The sequence below is a fragment of the Talpa occidentalis genome, unplaced genomic scaffold (assembly GCF_014898055.3).
Source record: "Talpa occidentalis isolate TD23 unplaced genomic scaffold, MPIMG_talOcc4v2.1 talOcc4.8, whole genome shotgun sequence".
Lineage (NCBI taxonomy): Eukaryota > Metazoa > Chordata > Mammalia > Eulipotyphla > Talpidae > Talpa > Talpa occidentalis.
In genome coordinates, this window is record NW_023605194.1 from 72,469,141 (window position 1) to 72,496,187 (window position 27,047).

The following is a 27,047-nucleotide window of genomic DNA, read 5'->3' on the forward strand; positions in this document are numbered from 1 at the left end:
TGTCTTCAGGTAGCCTACTTAACCTCTCTGTGTTTCTTCTTTATGTTGCTAACATTCAATGAGGTGGACTTTTTCATTTTATTTCATTTCTAGTACTTTTATTGTGTTGTCATGAGAATTAAATGAAATGTCTACTCATATTATATTGTGTATATTTCTTGGACTATTTCCTGGCATATAGAGAATATTGTGTAAATGTTTGCTATTACTATTGTTTTAATTCATCCAACTCATTTAATCAAAAAATATGAATATAACACTACTAAATAGTAGGCAGTGAACAGGCCAAATCACCCTCACCCTCACTGAGCTTTCAATGAGCAAATAATAAGCAAAATAAGGTGTTTTGGAAAGCAGCAAAGGAGTGTAAGCTGTGCTAAAGATGGAAATGGGGATTTTATGTTTAAACAAAACGTTTGGAGGCGGCTACCTGGTGTGCAAGGGGTTAAGTCTCAGCACTATGAAGCTGTCGGCAGCCAAGGAAGCACGAATTTGATCCCCAGCCATGGAGCTACCCACATGGCGCAGCAGACCTCTCCTGTCTCGCCCACTGCTCCCCTCAGCATTGTATTGCAGTAGATCTGCCTGTTCTGCTCCTCAGTCTCTGGTGAATCCTCCCACCCACCCCCCATACCTCAGCTCTTACATGCATAAATAGATAAAATAAATCTTTAAAAAATAAATAAAAAATAAATGATACCTTTGGAGTAAACTCCAGAAGAAGGTGGAGGCAGGAACTGTGCAGGCTACTTTCTTTTGGCCAAGCCTCTGTAGCCAGGGTAGCCAGGGCCCAGGCTACTGCCCTGGATGCCAGCACCATGCCCGGCATGGTGCTTGGAGATGGGCAGTGGCTAGAGGCTCTGTGCCATCCTCTGGGTCATTGTGGAGTGCAGGTAGTGGTTAGAGACCTGAGAGACCAAGTTGGAACCCTTTTCGGTACTAACTCCCACTGGGGCTCCAGGCAAACACTCGGCCCTCTCAGTTTCCACAGCCCCTTGGGTTAAGACCCCCTTTTGTTTGCAGCAGTCTACATTCATGAGCCTGTGGCTGACACTCCTTGAATCAGAAAACACTTCCACAAATTGATACAGGACAGAATTTATTTAGAAAAATCAGTCAGTACAATGTGTACTACAGAATATCGCTCAGCTCACATCACAGACATGGATAAACAACTTCACAATAAATTAGGGGAAGCCGACCCTTGCCCTTCAGGAAGGCTCACAGGGCCTTTTTTTTTTTGGGCAGACAAGTTTCATCATAAATATGACCTTAGGTTATTTGGCTACTTTCAAATGGGATCAGACAGCCTGGGACCAGCCCGTAGGACATTTGCTATAGGATACGATCAGCTCATACCTAGATTTTTCCCTAGAATGCCTTAGCACAAAGGGCCAGAATTCCAAATCAGTGCAGGGTTTTTCAAAAAAAAAAAATCACTTGCTATAGAATTGAGGGGGAGAGGGGAAGAGAGTGGTGGACAGCCGTGTGGACGGGCCCAGTGGACTGTACATTGGAGGACTATGGGTGCCTTCGTGGTGGGCGGTTGTGCATCAGCAAACATCCGAAAGGGTATGATTCTGTACCTCTAAATCATATGCAATGCTGTAAACCAATGTTACCTTTTAAAAAACTGCATTTGCATAAAAATGAGGTCTGCCCCATTCCCCAACCTTCCATGTTGGCTGATTCCCCCAGAAACCTCCTAGGGGGTCACTCCTGCAACGAGGCTCCTGATCATCAGGCAGTGGAAGTGTCTTGATGATTCTTGTTGATCCAGGCTAAAAAGATGTCAAGTTCTCCCAGAGACTTAATGGCAGCTGATGGGACATCCAGCTAGAACCAATAAAATCATGATAAGAACCTGCCTTTCCAGGCTACATCATAGTTTTCAAATCACCATGTTCTGGTGCCCAGGAGGCTTCCTTTTTACTCATCAAATACACTTACATAACATTCAGACTCCAAAGTATTTTCCTAATAGGCAACCCCAATTGTTTTCCACAAATAAGCAATCAAATCATGTCAGAACAGACTCTGACCTTCTTGTCAGCATGGGCACCATTTAGGAGTGTGGCTGAAGTGCAGTATCTCAGGCCTCATTCCCAACCTACCAAGCCAGAATCTGCATTTAAAAGGAACTCGAAATAATGCACCTGAGAGCACTGCTTCTCCCTCTACCTCTGCATGACATGTGCCTTCAACTGCCACAGCCACACAAGAGGCTCCCTCTTCAGCAACACACCAACTGCTAATGACAGTTCCTGGCAGAGACACCTCCAGGGCCACATGTTTCATGCATAACAGCTTAAAATTCCCTGAGGATCTTTGCTCCCATCATAAACAGTATTTTTTCCCTCAAATCTTAAACTTGTGAGGGGTTAAGGATATGATAGAGAGATGAAGGGTTAGGAGAGTCCAAGAAATTAGCTAAAGCGGTAAGACCAACGCACTCTTTGCAGTCACACGGAACTGGGGTGGCCTGCATCCCATTGACTTGTGAAGTGAATGGATGACTTTGGGGTGAAGAGGCCAAATGCTTGGCACACTCTCCATCAGGCCCCTACATCCCAATCCCCTTCTCCCTGCTCTTACCTGGTTATAGTTGTCGTGGACCGTTCTGGTTGCATTGGTGGCTTCCTGCCTGCAGTGACACAGTGTCCGCTCCTGGCATGCAAAAGCGAAAGTGCACACATCAGAGGAATTTCCAGCCCGCCCTTGCCTGCTGCCCCCCACAAAGATGGACCCTTCTGCTTCCACCCAGGAGCTGTAGAGGGGAGTAGTCTATTTATAGAATCACCCTGCTCTTGACCAGAGTGTTTGCTTTTCCTGGGTGGACAGCCCATAAGAAAGACTGGGGAGCAGGCGCCACACCTGTCTTGTCCCCACCATGAATGCATCAGTCAGCAAGACAGACACTCAGTAAGTACTTGTTGGGCTGGTTAATGAAATAATCGGCTAAGTGAATCTGCTTGGTTCCATTATCTTAATGTAAATGGGACCGAGGTCATGGCCTCTTGCAACAAACTCCGTCTCCAAGACGGAGAGAGGTGAAATAAGTTGCCACAAAATCATAGCGATAAAGCTCGAACCCAGGATTTTTCCTGTTCTTTGTTGGTCTGTTTAGTTTGGTTTCATATATAATGTTTGTTTTTAATAGATCATGATAAATTTATAGGCAACCCGCAGGGATAGTTTACACCAGAGAAACCCCAAAGGTTAATCCTTTTGGAAACCTCAAAGGACCAGCAACAAAGAAACTAGGGAGATGCTAATGATGTGCATGGAGTCCTTGGCACGCCTCTCTCACCACTTAGGGCATACAATATAAGTGATTACCCTAGAAAGATTGTCTTTGAGGAACCCCACATCTAATGAGGTTTCAACGGGGAGGAAGCCCAGAGAAGGAATGACCACTGGAGGAGATTTTTGACCACTCCAGCAGGGCATTTCCTGTGAGTCCAGGAACATTCTGAAGCGGACCTGGGCCAGCATGTCCTGGGAGACAAGAAACAGATGCTTGAAATCCTGACCCAGTGACTCACACATTGTTGCAGAGTCTTCTGCATGTAGAGGAAAGAGTTGGCGATGCTGCTGATTTTTCTCAAGATTTTGGGGTTTAGCTCCCGGTGATCCTTGAACACCCGGTCCACATAAAATGCCAGGAGGTTCTTGGTCACGCAGCACACGTCTAAGAGCTATAGACACAAATTGCACAACTGTCAGAGTAGCCTTTCTCTTATCATCTCAGAGACCAAAGCTGTCTTTTCAAGTAGAGGCAGCAGGAAGCAAGAGAACTGAAACCTCCGAGTGTCCTTCTCCTCTTAACACACCCGAGCTGCAAAGCTGCTTAAAGTAAAGGAGCGATGGCGGCCCACTTCCCTTCTTGTGTGACCAGGAGATGTGCCAGCAAGGCAGGGAGCCCAGTCATAGACCAGAACTCTCTACAGCATCACAATGAATGATGACATGTCATCATTTACTTCTGCTTAAACCCTTCTAGGAATCAGGCAACTCCCTTTTGAAAGGACGGACATAAGAGCTTTCTTGAAAAGTACTTCCTTACATTGTGCTGCAGCTGCCTCTCTATAATGCCTTCTGTCCATCAACACATATTTATTCAATGGCTACTGCATGCCAGGTGTGCATGGGACATGTGTCCCTGCCCTGTAATAACAGTGTTTATCCCAGCCACCCCACTCACTCCTGGCCAGGGATCAGTGATGGGGCTGAGATGTGCAAGAACAAAGAATGGCAGCCATGAATATGAGCCCATCCAGTCTGGTCCACAGCTGGACTAACACTGATCTCCCTGAGAGGGCTCCACATTCCCAGACCACAGCTCAAGCAGCTGGCCAGGCCAAGTTTCCTTCCAGTTACTTGCAATGGCTCTGAGAGGGAGAGCATTACACAGCAGTTGTACAGCTCAGTCTAAGGAGGGAGGCACCCACATAGGAAAGCCCATCCATCTTCATTCACATTAAAGTAGCAAAAGCATCCTTAGCCCCAGAGGCAAATTTCCCTAGTTGGCAAACTCTACTTATAAGATAAAAGCCCACTGCTGGGCCTCCCTGGTGGTGCAAGGGGTTAAGCACAGCATTGTAAAGCAATCCGCAGCCTGTGCAGCACGAGTTCAATCCCAGGCTGGCCAAGGAGCTACCCACATGGCGCAGCAGACCTCTCCTGTCTCACCCACTGCACCCCTCAGCAGTGTACTTCAGTCGATCTGCCTGTTCTGCTCCCCACTCTGTCTCTGGTGAATCCTCTCACCCTTCTCACCTCTGGCCTGTATCCCCATTCTTGCATGCAAAAACAAATCTTAAAAAAAAAAAAACAACAAAACCACTGCTTCCACTCCTGCTGAGTCCCTCAACTAAAGAGAAAAATATTGCACACCTTTGCTTATCAGGGATGGAGGGAGGAGAAAAATCTCCATTTCTTTATGCTACATCAGCTATTTCTAGACCTTGGTACAGAAAGATCTGGAAATACAAGCATGAGACTTGGAGCTCTATTCCTGATGGGACCATTAACAAGTCATTCTCCCTCCCAAGGTGTCACTTTGCTTATTTGAAAATGATAGTTTAGGGAAAGGTGGACTTGCAGGTTCCTTCTAGTTGTGATATCCTGAGTGTCTTATACAACTGGTGAGAATAATTTAGTAGCTGGCTAACTTGCTTGCCACAAAGAAACTAAGCACAATACTGGCTGCAAAAATCTCCAGGAGGGCCTCCCCGGTGGCGCAGTGGTTGGGCACTGGGTTGCGAAGCTGCCCGCAGCCTCTGGCCGGTTTGATCCCCCGCCACCAGGTGAGGGTCCCACATGGCACGCAGATCTCTCCTACCACCTGCTGCTCCCTTCAGCAGTGTACTTCGTCATTCTGCCTGCTCTCCTCTCCGCTCTGGCTCTGGTGAATTCTCTCACCTTCCCATGCTTCTGACTGTACCCAGTGCTTGTATAAATAAATAAATAAATCTTTAAAAAAAAAAATCTCCAGCAGACAGACAGAGAAGTAACTCATTACAGATACACCTTACAATCTAACACACAAATACTTGAAACTAATTAGATCTTCTAGAATGCTTGTAAGTACCAGAGGAGCTCACTTTCAAAGGCAGTTGTCTGAGGCTCCATCTGTAAATTGAATTATCACCTCGTAAGTCAATTCTTTTGTAATTCACTTATCTCATCAACTCGTCTGAACATTTGACTGATCTCCTCATGGCTTTGCTGACTAGAGCTGTACATTGTAAAGGCCATTACCAGCCTACCTTTCTTTTTTTTTTTTTTTAGAGATTTATTTTTTTTTTATGCATACAAGAGCTGCGGTGTAAGCCAGAGGTACAGGGGGTGAGAGGATTCACCCGAGACAGAGTAGGGAGCAGAACAGGCAACTCCCTTTTGAAAGGATGCCTTCCATCCATCAACACGTATTTATGAAGTACACTGCTGAGGGGAGCAGTGGGCAAGACAGGAGAGGTCTGCTACACTGTGTGGGTCAGCTCCCTGGATAGGGATTGAACTCAGGCTGCAGTGGCTGGCAATGCCTTGATAGCACTGAAATTTTAACCCCTGCACCACCAGGGTGGTCCACCGGCCTACCTTTCAAAAAGATTTTGTGGTTATATAATCCTTCCCTCAAAATCCTACAGAGACTTCCTACTGCCTCTGTTTTTAAGACCCAGGCTCAGCTTGCCTTTTAAGGACCTTGGTAAAACAATCCCAGCGTATTTTTCTACCTCCCTCCTCTTTTACACACCTGTATGTCTGTCCCTCACCCCAGAGACCCTGTTCTCACACAAACACATCCACTGATCTTGTGCCCTGTGTTCCCTTGTCCTTGCCTCCCTTTTATCCACTAACCCACAGCTACTCAGCTTTCAAGTCACTGCTTATTTTCTCTGCTCCTCGGTGAAACCTTCCAAAAACACCCTAAGTCACAGGCATGGCTCATTTTAGCGCATGCACCCTCAATCACCCCTTAGGTAAGTGGCACTTCTTTAATCCCTCCCAGAGATTTCAAAGTCCCTGGGACACAAGTGTGTCCTGTTACATTAGTGGACAAATAAGAAACCAGGAGAGTTCAGAGGACTCACCCACCGGGGATGAGGGAAGACTGGCTAGAGATGCTTTCTTAGCCCAGGGCCACTTTGTGTATTAAAAAGAACAAGCGTAGACAAGGACCAGTACCTTAATACTGTGCAGGGTGTCCGACATGACCAGGATGGTGACATTCTGCAAGGTGTCCCTGGCTTGCTGTGAAGAGACACATGAGAACAGACACAAACGGTGAGCGCTCTATGCTCTCCTGAGACACGCAAGACCTTGAGAAGGAACTTGGCTACGACCCCTCGCGCAAACCCTCCGCCAAGTCCATACTCACAATGTCTCCTTTGATGTCTTGGAAGCTCTCCTCTAAGTGGCGCATGTCCGCGGACACCAGGCACCGCCTGAGGCTCCGGGCGCGCACGGAGCACAGGAAGAGCGCTGCGCCCAGGAGACACAGGGAAACACGCTGCGCCTTCATGTCCTGCGAGGAGGGGTGGAGGTTGGCTGCTCAGCCGAGAGTGGAGAGAGTGCAAGAGAACCCTGAGTGGGCTCCCCTTTGGCTTTTTCCAGGACGGTCAGACAGCAACCAAGGCTCACTATCACAGCCTGCCGAGTCAGGCCTGTGTCTCCTCCTCTGATCTTCTTGACTTAATTAAATGTGAGCCTCCTTCCAGCCCTCGGCCCACTTCCGCAGCCCCAGAGAGCACAGGCAGTGCTATCTCAATCCCGGGGCTGTGTTTGTGTGGCTACACGCTATTGTGGCTCAGCACAATCAATGGGAAGAAGAGCATTGTTTTTAATCAATTAAATAGGAAAAACACAGTTGGTGATGTGCCCTAGGAATTAGGCAACAGATCTAAAAAGTCTATCAGATGGTGTGCCTGAAAAGTAAAAGCACATTTGGAGTTTTGCTTGCCCCCCAAACAGGCGGCAACTCCTTTTTTTATAAAGCCCCAGTGTGGATCTGCTTAAAATCATTTGTTTCACGCCAACTATGAAGATTATGCCTTCTCGAAAAGATGGGGAAAGAAGATGAAAAACATCTCCTGATAACCAATTAGTCACAGTGAAGAGAGGGAGGCAGGCGCTCAGCAGAGGGCAAGTTGGCGGCGGCCCGGCTTCGTGATCCTACAGCCCGGGTGAAGCCAGATTCACAGCCAGCTGGTCCCCAGGAGGGAGACCCTTGCTGCCTCTTCTCTCCCCCTGCCCCTCCTGTCTCTGCCTGTCTCTCTACCTTTTTTCATTTTACAATTTTAAATGGTATCATGCAATACACATTGAAAAAAAATGCACAAAACACTTAGCTTGTTGAGTGTCTTTCTCCGATCCAGCCAGCACTACCGCAAGTTTCACAGAGCTTAGCCTCAGTGATAAGTTTATGACACGCGTGGCGAGCGGTCCTGTGCCAGGCCCCTCCGCGGTGCCCACTGAGCGCTCTCGCTCCAGCTGTGTGCGCCGGGCAGGTGCAGACGGGGCTCGAGACACCGTCCGCCAGGTGAGGGGCTGCGAGCGCCCTGCAGCTCCTGCCTATAGTTGCTGTGAGTCTCAGGCACACGCTTCCGAAAGTGTGAACGAGAACTGCCCCAGTTCCCTCCACCGCTCTCTAGCGCCTCCTCTGGACCCCCAGGATCTTCTCCAGAAAGCCAAGAGAGCGCAACCCCTGTTTAGAAAACCAGGTTCTCTTATCTCTCCTTAACTCAGAGCCATTCCCGGTGAGTGGACAGATGCATGGAGACCTGGCAGGCATTATGCTAAAGAGCTTGGTATCTCTTTGTCCATGCCTCTCCCTGGCAAAACAAGAAAATACACCCCATTGGCAGGAAAAAACAGACCCCATCGATGGAGTTCCCAAACTTTTGTGACCTTTAAAGACAACTAGGGTGCTTGTAGAAAGCCAAGTGGCAGGAAGAGAGCCCAGCTTTCCTTCTGACAAGATAGCACGAGGAAGCAGTGGAGACGTTGCCTGCTGGCCCTGTGCCCAGAGCTCAGACATTAATGGAAGAGAACAGTGGCCCCTTGGCTTGGAGAGGCGATTCCAGACATCCTGGTCTAGTCAAAGAACAGCAGTAGCTAACATTTGCCATATGCACCACTGGTGCTGGGCACTGTGCTAAGCGTTCTATATAACCGTCTTATTTTGAGGTTCTGCTTGTAGTTCCATCTTGCCAAGGAGAGAAGTACCTGCCCCAGGTGTGTGGCCGGCATGGGGCAGAGCAGTATGAGGAGGCAGGCGAGCTGGCCCTTGACCTTCCTCTTCCCATCCCTGCACCACCACGGGGCACTGTTCCCCTCTGGCATCTCAACAGGGGATCCCAGCAACCCCTTTACCCCAGACAGACAGGGACTGGTCCCACCGAGCCGGCGGTGCCCCACACATTTAAAAAAGACACAGCAAAGAATTTTTAAAAGATTCATTGCAAGTGCCCCGTGCAGTTCCTAGAACAAAAAGATTATAGTAAACACCCCCCTTCCCTTTCTTCCTCCCTTCTTTCCCACCTCCATCTCTTCTTCTTGAGAATAGGCAAAAGAATGTCCACCCTCAGCGCCTGGGCTCTCCCCAACTGTAAGCTGAGGGCTGGGGTGGTGATGAGTAAAAGCCTCACCTCTCACTGCTGAGCCTCTGCTGCTTCTGTGTCTTCTTCCTTGATGCTCTTTGCCACCAGGAGAGGCTGGTCACTTTTATGCAGGTGGATAAGAGGAAATGGGATGAAACGCTGAGAAGGTATACTGGGCGGGTCCACCTTTGGGAGATTGTTCTTCCCCTCATTTCCTTAGCATCTCATTTCCTTAATTGTTTTCTTACTTCTTTGAGATATAGCTGAGTAATCATTATTAAGAAATGCCTCTTTCTTCTGGGTCTTGACTTGCAGCTTCTAGGAAAAATAAACTCCCATCACCATGCAAATGAGAATTTCTTGTAATTCTGTATCCACACAGAAAAATCCAAGTTAGGTCAGTTTCCTGAGAGCTGTGGCTTGCCACCAATTGCACCCTGCAGGCAAACTCAGGAAAGCCCTCTCTGACAGCTGTGCCCTGCCAGCACCAGCCCCAGGAGACCGTGCACCTACCCCTGACTATGCACATTCCATCCACCTGATGTCTCATGCAACTATTGAGCACCACCATGTGCCAGGCACTAGCTAAATGTTTTACATGCTTTATTATGTTTGACTTTGTGGGGAACATTTTTTCCTCGGGAATGCAAGGATTTCTTTGCACAGCATCTCTTTCCTCCTTCATCTCGTCTCTCACATTCATTAACACTGAGAGAGACCATGAGACTGGAAGTGGAGCTGCTTAGCAGGAGCCAACAACAGTGGCAGAGTCCCTGCTCTTGGGCCAGGAGACCCTGTATCTACATTACCTTTTTACACCATCTCTGCATCATGAATTCTCCAAGGATCAGGGTTTGGGATGATGGTGATGGAAAGATAAAGTGTGAATTTTCCACCCCAAACATGGGCTCCCACAATAAATAGAGCTTGATTTCACCAAGTGAAACAACTTCTGTGTTGGGACGCAATTGCAAGAGACCCCACAGTCCTTTGGCCAATGGACTGGAGGAGACTGCTTTGCAGCCGACTGGGGAATGGTGGACAGAGCCCTGGGAGAGAAGGAGGGGGGTCAGGAAGGATGGAGACTTATTATGGGGGTAGGTGCAAAGGAAAGGAACCCCCGGGACTGGGAGTCTTGTTGTGCAGCATCGTGGATACAATGAAAGCAATACAATCTGGGGGGCACAATGTAGATCTAGATTAAATCCTCTCCCTCTTTATGAAGCACTGAACCAAGCTACTTAAGACCTTTCTGAAGATTCAGAAAATAGGTAAAATAAACTGTGATATTTTGAATAAACTAATGGACTTGATCCACAGTAAGTACTTGATAAATAAATGTTATTTATTTGGATACGATGAGCTAGATATTCAGAAAAGGGGAAGACAACTTTGTTAGGAGTTAATATAGGTGACCATTCCTTTTGGGAAGGGAAGAAAGAGCTACTCTTGAGTCCAGAGAGCTCTCCTATCCTCACGCCTGCTTCCCAGGGTGGGGGGGCGAGGGAGGGGGAGGTGGGTGCTGTTTTTCCAGCATGGCCAGAGCTGCCTGGCTCCTACCTCACAGATGGTGGCCCAGCCCCACATGTAAGAGGATCATGCAACTGTCCACACTGACGCCACCCTGCAGTCACCCCCTCTACTCAGAGTGTATGTTCTGACCCAGCTTTCAGGGCAAAGATAACATAACAGGAAATTTAGAGGAAAGAAAACCGTGTGATGGCTCAGAGTGCCTCTCCAGCATGCAGTGTGTCAGTGTGGCGGGACCACAGCTCCGGAGTCAGCAGGGCAGGCTGCCCCCCTCCCCACAGACACCCCCACTCACCGACAGCAAGCCAGTTAATTTTTGTGCCTCTTATTTTATCTGCAGAAATGGTGGCAGTCATGCCTACTGCACATTCATGGCACATAGACTCAATGATTAAAGGCAAGCTCTCAGCAGAGTGTCTGGCACGTAATAAAACACTGGAAACTGATAGCTTTTGTTATTAGTTTTACAGCCCCCTTTGGAGTTCCTAAATTGGAAGAAAAGAGGGACAATAAGAAATTTCTCTGTCTTGAGCCTTGCTGCCCATCACATAATATAAATACAAAATATTTATGTATTTAATACTATGAATTATAGTTATAATGTTATACATTATTATTAATATAAAAATAATACTAAATTGAGATGAAATGACATCCTCCCAGGATTACAACCAAACTATGGTGACCTGGGAGTGGCAGCTTCCCACCCCTAAGTGCTAAGTTTTAGAACTTAAACAAAAAAGTGTGCAGGGCGTTGAAAAACTCTCAAGGCATATATGAATCATTCTTGTTAGATTTTAGATTCAATAATATGTATAAGATCCATAGATGTAACTTATGTCTAACCTTAGAACTGGATTTGCCGGAACCAGTTGACTCACCGTTGAGATGCCAGACCTCAAATTTTCACCGTCAAATAAGGAAGCAGAAAGAATGTGATGGAGACTAAAGAGCCAGAATAGAGATTGCACAGAGTTTGTTGTGTGATGGACACAGCTCCGTCACACTTCCTGTCCCTTACCCCACCCACCTTCTACTCCATCCTCATGAAGTATTTTGGTGGTGCAGGCAATTTCCTCTCTGCAGGAGTGGCTCTTCCCATCCCTAAGTGCTAATCCTGGAGCTCAACTTTTTGGTTGAAGAACTTGGGTCTTGAAGAACTCTCAAGGTGTATATGAATCAAGGTGTATATGAATCAAGGTGTATATGAATCTCAAGGTATATATGAATCAAGGTGTATATGAATCATTCCAGTTAAATTCAAACAACCATAAGATGCTAGAAAGTATAATAGAGAAAGAATTTGTAAAAGAAAGAGATATTGATATTGACAATGTTGGGAAATAAATATGAACTTAAAAACCAAGACTATAAATGTTTGACCATCTTGGTGAATGTATCTGAATTATAATGATGTGTTTTGAATTGCATGTGTCTTTGAAAGTAGTACATAAAAAAGTAAATCGCTTTGAAAGTTGAACAAAAAAAATAATTGCCTAATTCTGGAAATATTTTAAAAGCTTCTCCTCTGTTCAGATTTAGAAATGAGTCAGGATGGGTCGCAGGGAGCACACAGTTCAGCATTCCCAGCACAAGTGCGAGCAAACAGAAGCCTGAGCCAGCCCTGTGCTGGCACAGCAAGGAAGCAGCGTGGGGTCTCAGACCTCAGCAACCCACCTCGAGCTCAGTGTCCTTTCTCACCCTGTCTGCCATCTCAGATCAGGCCCAGGTGGAGTGGAACAGAATGAAGCATCATGGGCAACCTCAAGCCTGTTTAGCAGGGGAGGTGATGTAATTCTCCCAGGCCAAGATGTTCTGACTTGCCTTCACCCAGGAAGTCGATGACCTGAGGAAATCCAGCCTGGCGTTTCCTGTGCTGGTGGGGAGGATGACAGCCCACCTCCAGCACCTGGTGCTGCCCAACCTGGAGTTTTCTCCTTTGTTGCCCACAGGGCTGTCAGGCTCTGCTGACATAGAGCCTCAGATTCTGTTTATCAAACAGAATCTTCTGTCACTGGATTCTATGATTCAAATACTGTGAAACAGAATCCACAGACACGGAAGGGGGGCTGGGACAGGTAATGAGAGAGCTCAGTGTTGCCCACCTGCCTGCGTCTTTCCAGAACCCTCTACCCAGTCTCACTTCCCACAACCCATCCTTTCCTAGGGAGCCAGATTCTCTAAAATTCAAACCCAGCCTTGGTGCACTGCTGTCTGAAATGCCCAGCATGGCTCCCGGGACTCCAGAATAAAGACAAAGCCCTTCCTCGTGGTCTTCCAGACCCACCACAGTCCAGGTCAGCCCACATCTCCAACCTCATCTCTTTAGAGCCCCCACACCTCCCTGCCTGCTCTCACCTAGAAAGCACTGCAATCGCTTTTCAGCCCTTTCTGCAAATGCCGACCAGCTTGTAAGAGTCGGTCCCAGGGGACTTTCTTCGTGACGACGCTCTCCTCGCCTCTGCCCCACTGTCCCATCCTCTGCCAGGTTGATTTATTGCTATTCCTTTGATTTCCCCATTTGATATAAGATGCCCAGTTAACCTTGAATTTCAGATCAACACATTTCAATGCTTATTCATCTGAAATTCAAAGTTAACAGGGTTCCTGTATTTTTTTTGTTAATTTTTAAATGTAGTAACTTTTTCTTACTTCATTGCTAACTTTGGGGCAACATAAGATTTCTCCCCTCAGGTGTGGCCACCGTCATTCTTCCACCAACCAAAACACCTATTGCCCATCACTGTATTCCCTTGTGCTCTTCACACCCCCTGTTCTCACCCTCCAGCGCCAACCTCTCCCACTCCCCTTCTGGATGCCTGTGTCTATGGGCAGCTTGCAAGGTTTGTCTTTAGAAAAAAACCAAAGGATCAGACAAAGGTTCAGTGTTTTCATTTGGTAGATCTGGCCCCTTACTCTGGCCTCTACAAACTCCAACCCCAGCCGGGGCCTTTCTCAGCTTGTATGGGACCTGCAGCTCATGGTTGTTTTTTAAGAAAATGAATTTTAAGATTCAAGTGTAAAATTATAAATAAAGGTGAATATTTGTTTAGAATGAGAAATAAATCATAGCAAAAGCCGACCCATACTACAAAGACCACAAATTGCACAGAAAGATAACTCAGCACTTTCATAAGTGAACCCTCAGACCCCTTTGTCGTCTCTCCTGACAGTGCCTTTTAGCTGTTCTTCTCCTAAAGATAACACAAAGATAAGGCTGTCTTTCTCCTGGCATCGCTGTTCACCACTAGGTTTTTGTGTTAACAGTTGAAATTCATAAAATATGCTCCAGGTTTGTGCCCTTAAAACACGGAAATTCTGCTTCACGAGAGTGCCATTGGAAAATAAAACAAGACATGATTCATTTCATGATTCATTCCATCGTATATCATTGAGTAAATTTTTCCATTTTGTCTCGATTTTAATGAAAACCAAATCTTTGGCATACAACTTTATATGTCTGATGACTGGGAGAATTTTCAACACACTTCCCACTGGCTCTATACATCTCAAACCTTGCTCCTTTCCCACTCTCCCCACACTGCCTCTATCAAAAGTACAGTGGGGAGATGGAGTATTTCTGGGTACCATTCTTACACCAGAATGGCTAACAATATCTTCACCAGGAGACTACAAGTCATATCAATCTGTCTCCCTAAAGCGTAGACGCGTGCCCCAGTCAGCTGCTCCTCAGCCGGGTCCCCCACACGCCACGGTCTCTCGAAAACCTCCTCACGGAATGGGTAGAGAGGGGAGTGGGAGTAAAAAAGCTGACTGATCTTAACTGACTGAGGCTGACATCCATTATTCTTGCGAATTGACAAGACTGCATGGCACATGAATACATCGTTTAGGCCCCTCCAGATCTTGAAAGGAGCCTGAACAAGGGAGAGGCCCAAAGCTGACCTTCCTTGGCTAAACAGTAACCCCCCTGCCACAGACCCTAGGATAACCTAGTGCATTTATTTATATTTTCTCACTTAATTTTTATTTTTAAGGAACATTTCCATGTGTATAATTAGAAAGTGTATGTAATAAAAATCTAGTCAGTTGTCCCAGGCCTCCTTACCCCATGTCTGTGTCCCATAGGCAACACTGCAACCTCCAGCTTCCTCTTCTGTTATTTAAGCTTCTTAACGTTAAAGAACACACATTCACTGATATTTCTTAACTCATTTTACAAATCACCTATCAATTTAATGTAATGGAAGATAAAGATTTAATTCTCTTCTATAATACCCCGTATAGACATGCTCACTTTCCTCTCCCTTCCTTTCCATATAAACACATCACAACAGCACATCTTTCAAGGCAACATGTTGTCTAAGGCATGAGGCCCCAGGGGACACAAGACCCTGCTCACCTATAGCCCTTGTGTCTCAACTTGCTCTGGGGAGCAAAAGAATGGCAGTAGGTCGAAATGTTTCCATGTGCCTTTCTTTATTTCTTCTTTAAAGATTTGTTTTTATTTATGCATACAAGAACTGGGGTGTAGACCAGAGGTACAGGGTGTGAGAGGATTCACCAGAGACAGAGTAGGGAGCAGAACAGGTGTATTGACTGAAATCCACTGCCGAGGGGAGCGGCGGGGAGACAGGAGAGGTCTGCTGTGCCATGTGGGCCAGATCCCTGGCCGGGGATCAAACTCATGCCACAGTGGTGATAGCACTGTGACTTACCCCCTAAGCCACCAAGGAGCACGTGGTGCCTTTCATTCAATTATCTTAGATTTCTCATGGCCACAAATTCAAAACTCATATATTGAAGGAGTTGCAATAACATGAGCACATTCATCAGCCCAGGCACTATATTAAGCATTATCTCTTTTAATCTCTACACCTACTTCATGGATAGCTACTATTTTTGTGTCTATTGTTACACACAGGAAGATGAGAGGTAGGGCTGTCAAGTGCCTTGCCCAAGGGCACCCAGGGAGGAAGTACAGCACTGAAAGTGCTTTGAGCAGCCTGACTCCAGCACCCCCATCCTGAATCGCTGCCCTGCCAGGCCTTCAGGAGGACCTGCAGCAGCCTTCTCATTTACAAATGAGGAGAGAGCTGAAGCTCAGAAAGAGTATCTCTCCAAAGGCCACTCAGTGGAATAGCCCTGGGACTAGGACCAGAACCAACATTCCTGAGCTCTCAGTCCCAGTGTCTTTTCATTCGCACGACATTTGCCACCTCTTCTGACTTCAAGTCTTCTTCATAAAAAATAAAGACAACTTCCTTCCAAGCAGAGGAAAAGCAGACCAGCGAATAGTATAGAGGGTGGCTTGAGAGAGCCCATCCCAGCCAACAAATCCAGGCATGTCCGCAGAAACTGTGCTTCTGTGGAAATCTGATGTGGTTTTTCCCTTATGGGTAAAATCAGCCATGTGAGTTGAAAAGAGCTGCTCCCAAGCACACCAAGAGCCAGGGAGTTCCTGGGGAGAGTTTCACCTCTGGAAATTGGACAGGAAGAAGGTGCTGGGCTGGAGGCTATTGTCTGACTGCATAGTTACAGTAAGCAAGCAGCAAAGCAAGGGTTGAAAGATCTGCAATCTGTGAGGTACCCAGGCAGGCCACGTCCAAATAGTCCAGCTTGTTTCATGTTATTTCTTGGAGGAGACCCAGCAGCAGCACCATCCTATAACACCCAGCTCTTAGGAGCCTGTCCATCAGAAGACCAGGAGCATGTCTGAGACTAAGCTTGGACTTCTTTCCTAAAGGATGTTCTCCTGTATTGCCGTGTGATAGACACAAATCCAGTGTGCTGTGCTCCACTGGAGCCAGCACTAAGCATCTCTTGCTAGCATTTCCCACTCATAGTTCAAACCTATAACAAGATGCTGTTGCTCCAGGAATCCTCCCTCGTGGCCTTGCTGCATTCATTCCTCCTCGGTCTCCCCTCTGGTGGTCAAGAACACCCCAACCACGTCCCTGGGGACGTGCTGAGGGACAAGTCATGGAGCAGTGTTTGCAAGGCAAGACTCTGCTGCCCAGTGAACAGCACTCTTGCTTTTTAATAGCAGTAATGAGCAAGCACAATTGATCATGTGGCAATGGCAGGAGAAGCAGGGTCCAGGGGAGACAAAGGGTAATCAACTTTATGGGGAACAGGAGGGGACATGTTGGCCACGTATACAGGGAGAACTTCTCGTTCAGGTGCTTGGTGCAATTTCTGAGCTACTCCCAGGCCACCTCAGATCATGGCCACATAATCGAAGGGCTACCTGGTCATCTCCAGCTGCCTCCCCGTGATGTGGGCCATTGTCTTAAGGCAGTCATGCAGGGTGCTTTATCTAATTCTTTCATGCACACAGGTGCATAGAAAGGCCATACACACACAGGGGCAGAGGCCCTAAGCGGTAGAGAGGCCACACTCCCCTCAGCACTTGTGGGCTTATTTTGTGCTCTATTCTTTTTAGGTTATGCGCGTCTGGGAGCTTGTACAGAACAATCAAACCTGACCATAAGTCAGGGAGGAGCTCCTGAAGGAAGTTAGGTTTTATTGGAACCAAGAGAGGAGTACAGGCAAGTGTCTGAATTCCATTCTCTCCCCCACTAGACTGTAGAGTCCGCCCCGTGATTCTTGTCCTGCCTTCGCCCATAGCTAAGGTTCTTCAAAACCCTACAGCTGCCATCTCACTAGCTTGCTTTCCAGTCTTTCTAACCTGGTACTCCCCATGAACCCTTCTTGGTTTCCCACTGCACTCAAGCCTCCTTCCCAGGATCCAGCCCTACCTCATTCTCCCAGGGACATCTTGGAAATTCCCTTTTCCTCTTTGCCCCCCAAATTTTCAAGTTTAATTCAGAAGCCCAGTTTTCCCAGCATCAGATATTAATCATAGTTCAGCTTAAACTACCATGCTTGAGTTCCCCCAAATTACAGGCAGGGTGGGGCAGGGACGTGATGAGGAGAAATCTGGGACTTTTCAGCTCTAGGTCACCTCAGAAAGGCAGGGCAAGAGCATGGCCTGAGGGAGCTCGAAGAACCTAGGCACCTCCTCCAAGTAAGATGAGGCCAAGACTTCTTCCCAAGCATGATTACCTTTCATGCTCTGGGTGTGCCTCCCCTCAAATCTTCCCTGAAATGACCCTGTATTTGAAGGGCAAAGGGAAGGTAGATTATGGTCCTAGGGCAGAACATACCAGAGAAGTCTGCCACTGACTCATTTCTGCTCATTTTTCATTCTTCCAGATCTGCAAAAGCTCAGAACCACCTGGCAGGTGGCAATATTTGCATCCACCTGCTGCAGAGGAAACCAATGGGAGAGAAGCTGATGGCCCTGGAGTAGGGAGTAAGCTTTTGCCAAAAGAAAGGCACACCCTGTTAACTTTGACTACACTTGCTTTTCCAGAATATTCCTCTTTCGGGAATATTCCCTCAGGAAACTCCCAGAGCCTGAGGAAGAGGAGGGGAAGATCATTCAAGGCACCACTCAAGGGAAAAGTCTAACATGAAAGCAAAAAGAACTTTAGGCAAGGTAGTTCTGTCTCTGGAAGCTGCAGAAGTTGGGTAGCAGCAGCAGTAGACACAGTAGCAAACATACAGTGCTCACTATGTGTAGAACAAGACACTGCTCTAAAATGTTTTGTATACTGGGAGTCATTTAATCTTGGTGCTGGGTCTTACTACTAATTGCTATTTTGACAGCATTATTTTAACTGACAAAATGTGCTATAACCCGCACTGACATAAATAGGTAGAGAAAAAGGCAACTCTTCCATTCCAGATGAGTGCCCCTCCCTGTGGGCCAATCATCCCTTACACAGTGTACAGCGTGTGGCCTGTAATGTAGAAGGGTAAAGAAATGATTATCCTCATTTTTCCAGAGGAAGGAAACTGTGGCACAGAGAGGTTGGCCTGTCCAAAGCTATAACTAGCAGGTCAAAATTAGACTCAAATCCAAGTCTTTTAAGGCATTTTATTTATAGTTAATGGACTCCTGGAAGGTACATTGATGAACAACAAAGGGAAAATTTATGTGTTGTGGTTTTCTTGGACAGGTCATTCCAGATATTTCATCAGTTCTTAAATGTATCAGATATCTTGGATCTGTAGGTTGTGTATGATTAACTTTTTCTATGTTTGAACATTGATCATGCTACAAGAAAATCTTTAGGGATGCAAATTACTCTGGCACTTAAAATGTACTTAACTGTTACTGTGGTTCAAGGGTATTAGTCAAAATGATGAATTTTACTTTAATACAGCCATCAAATTGAATTTTTCTCTCTTCCTGTTTGATAATTTTTTGATATTTATAAAAAGTCATGTTTAGAATTTTCTTTTCTCACCCTGTGTCCAAAACAGTCAGTCCCCAGGAAGGATTGGAGGCAGCAATCCTGGCTGCTAGAGTTGAATTATATGGCCTTTTCTTGTGCACCTCTGTTGAGGGTAAATTTTCATCATAATATTAACTGACCCAAATGAGAAATAACCCAATGTTAATCAATATTTGAATATACATGAAACACTACTCAGCAATAAAAGTAATGAATTATTTTAGGTGGTACTATACCTTTTGTCCTTGAATCTGGATTCTGTCACCACTTAACTAATGGAATACAGCAGATGCAATACTGGGGTTGTTAGTAGGTAAAGATGTAAAAAGACATTGCCAGTATCTACTTTCTTGGGATGCTTGTTCTTTGATCCCAGCTGCTATACCACAGTGATAACAAACTATCTGGTGAGAAGCCCAGTAGAAAGAAAGTTCACAGACCACCATCTTGGCTGAGATCCAAGAAAGCCAGCCCTAGGCATATGAGGCATGTAAGTGAATCTTCCACCCTCAGTGTAGCTGTTTCAGGTGACACTGTTTGGAACAGAAATGACTTGTCTGCAATGAGCCCTGACCAAACTTCCGGCCTGGGAGCAAAACAAATTGTTGTTACTTCAAGCTTCTATGTTTGGGGATGAGATGTTGCATAAGAAAAATAGAACATCCTCCCTAAAGAGGTAGACAAATAGTAACTCAAACAAGTAACTTCTGTTCTGATCCTCTGTGATTTCTGTCTTCTAATTCTAATCCTTTATATGACCCAACGTGTTCTGTTCTCTCTTTCTTCTACACAAGGTAATCCTGTCTTTCTAGAGAATTCATAGCTTTTATAGAAATCACTTGTTCTTCAAATCTATGTCTGAAGTGCATTCTAATTACAACTTTATTAGCTAGTTTTTTTCTGAAACTCTGATTCCCTCCATTCTGCTCTGCAGAATTCTGCTTACCTGCCCTATATGTTAATCATTGTCTCTTGCTAGGCAACAGAAGACTCACTGTTAGCACCTATTTTTTTCTACTTACACAATTTTCTATTTTCTGATTGCAATTTCTGCCTATATTAGCTGTATGTGAGATTGATGTGCTGTCTACTGCACTAAGGAGGCATATCATGTTAGCTTTTAAACTCACAGGTAGTATAGGAGTCTATTAAAAACTTCCATCAATTTTTATCACTGATTCAGTTAGGGTTCAGTCAGGCAATCAAGACCACACTAATTACTTGAATAGAGAGCATTTAATGTGTGTTAATAGATACCAAGATCTAAACAGGTAATTGTATCAGAGATCTCCAGAGAAATGGAACAAAAATCTTTTAATATATGTAGATTTATTTCAAAGAACTGACTAATACAACTGTGGGGGGCTAGCACTTCTGAAGTCCATAAGGCAAATCAGCAATACGGAAATTCTCAAGCAGAAGGTCAGGTTTCAGTTTGGTACAGAATCTCTTCTTCCTCTGGAAAACCTCAGTGTTTCCTCAACTGATTAGATGAGGCCACCCACATTGTTGAGGCTATTCTACTTAAAGTCAAATGACTGCAGAGATTCAACATATCTACAGCATGTCTTTACAGCAACACCCATATTGGCATCTAATTAAATAACTTGGTATTATAGACTAGCCAAGTCAACTAGCCAAATGACTAATCACAGTAACTAAAAACTGCATGTCTTCACAGTAACATCCATATTAGCATCTCATTAAATAACTTGGTACTTAGACTAGCCAAGTTGACTAGCCAAATGACTAATTACAGTAACTAAAAATTGCAACTATTGCCATCTGAAGATGCAAAGGACAAAGACTGGAAATGCTAAAACTTAGAATTTAGTAGGCAGGTCCTGCAGAACTTAAACTCAGACCTCTGAGTAGGAATATTACTCAGCCAGTGTTAGTCATATAAATTTAAAAGAGGGGACCCAGAGGTCTGGGACACAGATCTATGAGATAAAATTACTCTCTAGCTGTTGCTGGTGTCCCCAGAGAAGCTGACTATTTTCAGTGTTAGAAAAGCTGCAAGTTCTATTCAGCTGCTGCTACAAGAAGAAAATGCCTATGCTATGATGAATAAGCTTGACTGGGGTAATATTCACAGAAGCCGTAAGTAGACAGGAAACATCAAGAAATATACAATAAGGAGCAAACCCCTTGATCTGCCTCCAGTAGTACAGCTTCTATTTAAAGTCCTTATTGACAGAATCAACTGGAAAATTTCAGACTCCCAGCTCCAGAATTACAAAACAGAATATAAAAGTGTGGATTGAACTTGAAGCAATAACTTAATAACTGATACAATCCACCCCTTTGGCTATTCAGTTTCCAAAATACTACTCTACAAAAATTTTAACTTTGATATAACCACAAAGAAACCCTTTTTCTTTCCTTCTCAAAATGGAACCCTTCTGCTTATGAACTAAGGCAATGTCACCTTTTCCCCTAGAAAGGTTTTGAGACCCAGTTCCAACATGTGTGGGGCCAGGAAGTGTTCCCCACACCAACAAACAAGCAGTTTTCCAATATGAAGTAGGGAGTCTACAGTTTAAACCATGCCTGACACTACCAGACACTATACAGAGATAATATCAGCTAATGCAAGTAAAGGATTCAGTCCCAAAAGACAGCCTTCAATCTCAGATGCCACGGGCAAACCCAGATTGTTCCTTGTACTTCTGACTTACTGGCTAGAAATTAGAAGGCCCCACAGTCCCCTCCTTGGGTTCAGTTAATTTGCGAGAGTAGCTCACTGAACTCAGGACAACTGTTTACTTGCTAGATTGCTGATTTATTACAAGGGTTATGAATCAACAACAAGATGAAGAGACACATAGGGCAAGGGGCCAAAAAATGTCTCTCTTCTTGTGGAGTTTGGGGTCTAGCACAGTAGCGCATGAAAATGTGCTGGTTCGCCAACCTAAAAGCTTTCTGAATTCCATCCTTTTGCATTTTTGTGGAGGTTTCATGACATAAGAGTGATTCATCAATAATTGGCCATAGGTAATTGACTCAATTTCCAGTCCCTCTTCCTTTCCCAGAAATCAGAGTGTAGGATTAGATGTTTTAGCCTCTATTGTTGGTTGCCCTGACAATTAGCCCCCATCCTTAATCACTTTATTCACATAAATGCATCTGTAGTGGAAAGGGACTTGTAACAATAGGCCCCTTTGTGACTCCAAGCCATTTCAGGAACTGAGGACAAGAGACCAAATATTATGACAAAAGATACCCCACTGCTCTTACCACTCAGGAAATTCCAAGGGTTTCGGGAACTCTGTATCAGAAACTGGGACAATGACCAAATGTACATTTATTGTTATAAATCACAGCATCACATTCCCCAATTCAGAACTGTTAAGTCCCAGCTCTCACTGCACTCATCTTTAAGCAATGTTAATTATTTCTCAAATTCAGTCACAATTTCATCTGAATGAAAAAGACACAAACTGTAAAGTTAACTTCCAACAAAATTTGTAAAAACAAGGATAAGAATGGGGGAGGATAAAACAAATGATTGATATATATATATATGTATATATATACACCTTATTGATATATATACACTATATATATATATATATATATATATAGAGAGAGAGAGAGAGAGAGAGAGAGCAAGTAACTGCTGGTTGTGAAGTCATTATTAGTATTTATAACCTCCTTCCACTATCCATTTCATGTTTCTTCTGCCATTATCCAGTACTTCAGAGTTTGTTTTCTTGTTTGTTTGTTTGTTTGTTTAATTGATTGTTTTTTATGGTGGAGCACTCTATATTGTCTGATGGTCCTAATCATCAGTGGCATGCCTTTGGCAGGGAGATGGGGAAACTGTCATCCTCTATTAATTTTTACTATTTGAATATTATAAAAAGTTACCCCCAGATAACATCCTGGTTTCTGGATATATTCCTGCCTTCCCCTCACTGAGTGGCAGTAACCCAGTTTTCCTTTGGTAATCACGATCAATCATCCCAGTCAGCAGAGTGACTCTTTTCTCTGCCTACTGGTTCTGTAGCATAATGAGCCCAATATGGTTTTCTTCATATCTCAGTTCTCTGAAAAGTCAGCAGTTTTTAGTTTCCCAGATTTTTCTTGTTGTAAGGATGGCAGTAAAAATATTCAAGCTCTTTCTGTGTCAAAACTGAACTGGGGGCCTCCCCGGTGGCGCAGCGGTTGAGCGCTGGGTTGCGAAGCTGCCTGCGGCCTCTGCGGCGCCGGTTCGATCCCCGGCTGCTCCCCGGCCACCGGAGGAGGGTCCCACATGGCGCGCAGACCTCTCCTGCCGCCCGCTGCTCCCCTCAGCAGTGTACTTCGGTCCTTTTGCCTGCTCTGCTCCCCGCTCTGGCTCTGGTGAATTCTCTCACCCTCCCGCGCTTCTGACTGTACCCAGTGCATGTATAAACAAAACAAACAAGCAAACCAGCAAACAAATAAATAAAGCATGCCTCTATCAAAAAAAAAAAAAAAAAAAAAACTGAACTGGAAGCTCTTTTGAATCACTCCTTTGTGTTCCACAGCAAGAGGTCGTCTCATCTTCCAAGTCAAAGCAAAATTGGTATCTGACATGGTAGAAGCATTTGTTCCTTGGAAATCAAGACTCTAAACTCGAAGTGGTTAAATTCAGAGGGAGAGGAGTTGCGAAATTTTTGTGAGCAGACTTATATTGTCTGGTTACGAGGAACACAGAATCATTTGTCTATGATTCAAAGTATAATTTGCAGGCCTCCCTGGTGGTGCAAGGGCTTAAGACACAAACTATGAAGCTGTCTGCAGCGGCTGCAGTGCGAGTTCAATACCCAGCCAGGGAGCTACCTACATGGTGCAGCAGACCTCTCCTGTCTCCCCGCGTGCTCTCCTCACAGTGTATTTTGGTCAGTTCTGCTCCCCACTCTGTCTCTGGTGAATCCTCTCACCCCCCACACCTCTGGCCTGTACCCCAGTTCTTGTATGCATACATAAATAAATCTTTTTTAAAAAAAAAGTATAATTTGCATCTTTTGAGGAAGACCCTTTCAGGGTGTGATCTCCCTGACACCATACCTTTAGTAGGTCACTGCATCTTTCTATTAGGTTAACTGCTTTCAGATGATGGGGTATGGGGCTATGCCAGTTACTTCTATGGGAATGAGCTCATGGAATTGCTGCACATATTTTGACTTTCGTGACCACACTTTTGTAATCACAGATGGTGCTAGCAAAGGTTCTTAGGCAGGAAAGCAAATATGTATTCAGAATGCATGTCTCCTCCAGGGAGGAAGAATTTTTGCTCCCCTCCATGATAAGAGGAGTACAATGCAATCAATTTGTGCCTGGGTACTGCACCTCTTAGGGAATAGTGCCATATCAGGATTTGCCTGGCCAGAGAGGCATTCAGCAGCACTGGTAGTCAGAAAAACCTTGATCAGGGCAAGTCCTTGTTGTGGAGGCCCCCCAGAATTCCCGCCTCCACTATTAGAGCAACTGTATGCAAAAATTAAGCAAGATTGGAATTGCTAAGAAAGATGCTTCCTGAAATCCACAGCATGAGTCATTTTGCCCCCTACAATTAAGGGAGTCCAAGTTTGGAACTGGTTTGGATCTGGAAATTGAGTTCCCTCAATTATAGATTATTATGCAACATCTTCGAAGTTTGTTGATCTTTTCATTCCTAGGTGCAGCCATTATCAGTTGTCCCACTAAAGGCCCCTGGATTTCAAAGAAGTTTGATGGCCACCGTGTCTTTGCTGCCTTTTATGGTAACTGTGATCCCCTTGGATCTGCTGATTAAGGTCTATATGGAATCCTCATTGAAACCAGGATACCCACCTGATTAGAAGTATCTTTCACGCTATATGTAGCTTACAAAAGATAACCTCCACAACATCTTCAGAGATACAAGTACTACATCAGCAGTGTTTTTCTCAATGTCTTAATGGTGTCCTCTGGGCTCATAGGTTGATGTATTTGGTGGGTAAATATGCAGCTGTCATGTGATAAAATGATTTCATCATTCCTTTCACCCAACTATTGAGTGCCTTCCTCTACATCATGGCAGGGAAGTTCTAACATTCCAACCTTATTAAATGAAAGTTTATTAAGTCCACGTTTCAATCAATCAAGAAATTTTGAGTCACTTGCAGTAACAAGAACTAACACATCAAACCCTGAATATCTAATAAAAGCACTCAATAAATTTGATTTTATCCATCCATCCAATAAATTTGATAACTAAATCCATTATCTTTGTTTTTTCATCTTAGAATATATTCCTACATATATTTTCCAGATTTCTGCCAATATATATTACAAAATCTTGCACTTCTTTTAGCATATAAACTATCTCCTCCTGAGTCAGATTTTGTATATGTGCCTCTCAGAGAAAACTAGGACATGGCCCTAATAAAATGTAGTGGCAATAAAGAATGGTTGGGGTGGGTCTGAGGAAGGTAACTCCCCAAGTGAAGTTTTTATAAGGTTTCCACAGTTCCAGGAAGCATAGTTGATTCCATATCTGGCCATTGCTAAGCTGCAACATGCCATCCACTCACTGATTTCTGAGGAAATTTCTATCAACGTCATTAAAATGAGGGAGAGTATCTTGCCAGTTATTTGGTAGAAAGAGCTATCTCCTCCTCACCCTGGCATACTCCCACAGTTACCTGCTTTCTTATCTGAAGCTGGTTGGGTCTAGTGCACTGAGACTGCTATGGCGCCATCTAGTGGTAATTGTTCCACATGCTACTTCTTTGCTGGTTGGTTGGTTGGTTGGTTGGTTGGTTGGTTGGTTGGTTGGTTGGTTTTACATCATGGTTCATCTTTGTACAATGCATGATTTCTCCCCTCAGGTGTAGTCCCCATAAAATTCCCGCCACCAAATCACCCGTGAACCATCACCATGATCTCTTGTGCTCCCTCCCCTGCTTTGAACCCTCTCCCTCCCTCTCCCCTTCTGTATTTCTCTGATTTATAGTTTGCCTGGTAGCTTTGTCTTTTCTTTTTTTTCTGACCCCTTGCTTGGTTTCCCTATATTCCTCCTATAAGTCAAACTATCATAGATGGAGCTGGACGGGATTATGCTCAGTGAAATAAATCAGAAGGAAAAAAGAAAAATACCAGACGGTTTCATGAGCTTAACAGGTGAAGAGGTCTTCTGTGGTGATTCTCCTAAAACTAGACAGATGCCAGAGGTCGGGTGGGTGTGTAGTTGACTTCCTCATGGGCTGAGTGAAGATAAAATCATCTCTTAATGCTTTCCAAAGCTGAGGGCTGGGCAGAGGAATATTCTCCTCAGAGGCTGAGTTAAAGAGAGGGCCTGACTGAAAAAGCCAGAGGGGGCCAAGCATTTCCAGAAACTCAAACTCACTCACGCTCCACAATGTCCTGGCTACAGTGTAACAAAGTCTGTCAGGTTTGGGGATCACCACAGGGCTGTGGGGCTCAGGAGTCGCTGCCTCTCAATGAGAGCAGCCTTAGGATCCTCAAGTAGAGCCCAGTCACACAGATGAGAAATGACAGCAACAGGTAATCCAGTCCAGATATTCTCCTCAAGGACGCTCCCTCTGCCTCTTCACTGCTCTTCCCAATCTCCTGGCACCCACACCCATGGGGCCAGCTTGAGGGGCATCACTCTAAAGGAGGGCAAGGTCGTTTTCCAGTAACAGCTTCGCTCACTGCACCTGAACAAGGTTGGTGGAGATCCATGCAGCCTGCAAGCTGGTTTCCTCAGCCCTCTGCCTTCCTTTTCTGTCATGCAGGCCCTTATGCCCCCTTTCATTCATGGTGCCCCCAGACCTTTCTTCCTTCCACAGCACCTTGAGCCCTTAAGATCTTTCTGCTACATCTGTCTCCCCACTTCCTTGTTGTGCCACAAGGTGTCCTCGTTGTCCACAAACCAAAGCCCTCAGCCAACATAGGAACACACACGGGTGGCCAGGCCCTGCAAGGAGGGAGCTTTGTTCAGAGGGAGTGATTTCCAGATTTCCTCAGAATTTTCACCCTCTGAGTCCTGTGGTGCGGGAGAGTCTTGCTATGTCCCTCCCCCTCTCAGCTCTCTACAATGTCTCTCTCCTTTCTAGACCTCTGTTTACTCTGTCTTGCCCTACATCAGCTCTAGACACACACACACACACACACACACACACACACACACACAACTGAGACATCCTTATCA

The 27,047-nt window shown here is 45.2% G+C and overlaps 1 protein-coding gene across 5 annotated transcripts in view; it reads right to left on the reverse strand.

Moving 5' to 3' along the window:
• Positions 1–1,099: 1,099 nt before the first annotated feature.
• IL19 (interleukin 19) overlaps positions 1,100–27,047 on the reverse strand; it is a 96,470-nt gene continuing 70,522 nt past the window's right edge. Inside the window, exons 1-7 of one of the 5 annotated variants that reach the window (XM_037496662.2) lie at positions 12,312–12,597; positions 9,153–9,422; positions 6,884–7,030; positions 6,691–6,756; positions 3,546–3,698; positions 2,596–2,667; positions 1,100–1,836 (exon numbers count right to left, since the gene is read on the reverse strand). In XM_037496662.2, coding sequence (XP_037352559.1) covers positions 1,741–1,836; positions 2,596–2,667; positions 3,546–3,698; positions 6,691–6,756; positions 6,884–7,027 — 531 coding nt within the window. In that variant the 5' untranslated portion in view covers positions 7,028–7,030; positions 9,153–9,422; positions 12,312–12,597 and the 3' untranslated portion in view covers positions 1,100–1,740. Of the gene's footprint in view, positions 1,837–2,595; positions 2,668–3,545; positions 3,699–6,690; positions 6,757–6,883; positions 7,031–9,152; positions 9,423–10,929; positions 11,030–11,480; positions 11,496–11,664; positions 11,681–12,311; positions 12,598–27,047 lie in introns of those variants that run through there. The other 4 variants (XM_054690584.1, XM_054690583.1, XM_037496663.2 and 1 more) reach the window with 4 other exon arrangements.